Source organism: Sinocyclocheilus anshuiensis, unplaced genomic scaffold (assembly GCF_001515605.1).
Source record: "Sinocyclocheilus anshuiensis isolate Anshui unplaced genomic scaffold, SAMN03320099.WGS_v1.1 scaffold665, whole genome shotgun sequence".
NCBI classification, from domain to species: domain Eukaryota; kingdom Metazoa; phylum Chordata; class Actinopteri; order Cypriniformes; family Cyprinidae; genus Sinocyclocheilus; species Sinocyclocheilus anshuiensis.
Window position 1 is genome coordinate 13,419 of NW_015537961.1, and position 1,688 is coordinate 15,106.

The following is a 1,688-nucleotide window of genomic DNA, read 5'->3' on the forward strand; positions in this document are numbered from 1 at the left end:
AAACAATTAATAATAATAAAAAACCTCAGTTGTTTTTAATAATAATAATGGTTTATTTGTATTTTTTCTTGCATTATTATTAATAAAATATAAAATTTTAAATTTACATTTAAATTGTTTTTCATTTGCATCATTATTTATAATAATAATAATAATAACTATATCAAATATAAGATAGTAAATATATTAAATATGAATATAAAATATAGCAACAATAGGAATTATAATTATTGCTATTAGAGAAATTATTTAAATTACAGTATTACTGAATAATAATACGTTATTATTATTATTAAATTATATTTTAATTTAATCATTGTTTAATAGTAATATTAAAAATAATAGAATAAAAATATAAACAATTAATAATGAAATAAAACCACTGTTGTTGTTGTTATTATTATTAGTGGTTTTATTTTTCTTAAGAATTGATTTGTGCCTGCTAAACTCATTTCAGCAGAAGTTGCCCTGATCCCTGAACTCTGGTTTCAGCTGCTGGGCAGGAGATGGCTATCTTGAGCGTTCCTGACACGTCTGCACTGCTGCCCTCCGATGTCTCTGCCGTCAGTCTGGACTTCAAGGTCCTTCACTCGGTGGTCATCACCCAGCTGGGCATCTTTCCCAACGGACCGCGAGACGACTTCAGGGGCAACGTCACGGTCCGGCTCTTCCAGGTGGACCAAGAGGTACGAGCACAAACGCAGTCTGGAGTCTGTCCCTGTCACCAGCATCAGGCATCAGACGATGAAGCCTGTAAATCACTGCTTCTCAACTGCGTTCACTTCAAGGATTGTGCATCGGACTCAACAGCACTGTACAAGAGATTTATAATTACAGCACAAAAGCAAAAAACAAACAAAACTGCCCTTAAAATCAAATAAAAATGATTAATATTACAATGAACTGCACAGACCCAACCATATCCACAGTTATGAACATGACAAATGAAAAATGACAATTTTGTAAATGTATAAACATCAGCCTGACTTCAGATGGTTTTGTGCTCAATGCAAATGAACCAATATGTGCTGTCTTTTTGGTCTTGGTTATTATTATTATTATTATATTTCAAATCAAATGATTGTTTAAATAATAATAATAATAATTAATTTAAATCATTACTTAATATGTAATAAATGTAAAATAATGTAATAAAATATAATACATTAATAATAAAATAAAACCATTATGATTATTATTATTAATTTTGTATTTAAATAATTGTTTATTAATAATAATAATTATAGTTATTATTATTAATGATTATTATTATTGGTGGTGGTGGTGGTGTTATTAACAATAACACTAATGATAATAATTAATATTATTACTATTATTAGACACATTTTTTTAATTAAAATGTAATTGAATAATAACTTTTATTGTTGTTATCATTATTGTTATTATTTTTTTAAATTTAAATAATAATAATAATATAATCCATTAATAATAAATATAATCCATTAATAATAAATATAATCCATTAATAATAAAGTGAAACATTATTATTATTATTATTATTATTATTATTATTATTATTATTATTATTATTATTATTATTATTATTATTATTATTATTATTATTATTATTATTATTATTATTATTATTATTATTATTATTATTATTATTATTATTATTATTATTATTATTATTATTATTATTATTATTATTATTATTATTATTATTA

General features: G+C 23.3%; 1 protein-coding gene across 1 annotated transcript in view; it reads left to right on the forward strand.

Annotated features, from left to right (window-relative positions):
- Positions 1-1,688, forward strand: part of LOC107667096 (UDP-GalNAc:beta-1,3-N-acetylgalactosaminyltransferase 2-like) — a 21,467-nt gene that overhangs the window by 8,407 nt on the left and 11,372 nt on the right. Inside the window, exon 4 of the mRNA XM_016458688.1 lies at positions 493-686. Within this exon, the coding sequence (XP_016314174.1) occupies positions 493-686 (194 nt within the window). The remainder of the gene's footprint in view (positions 1-492; positions 687-1,688) is intronic.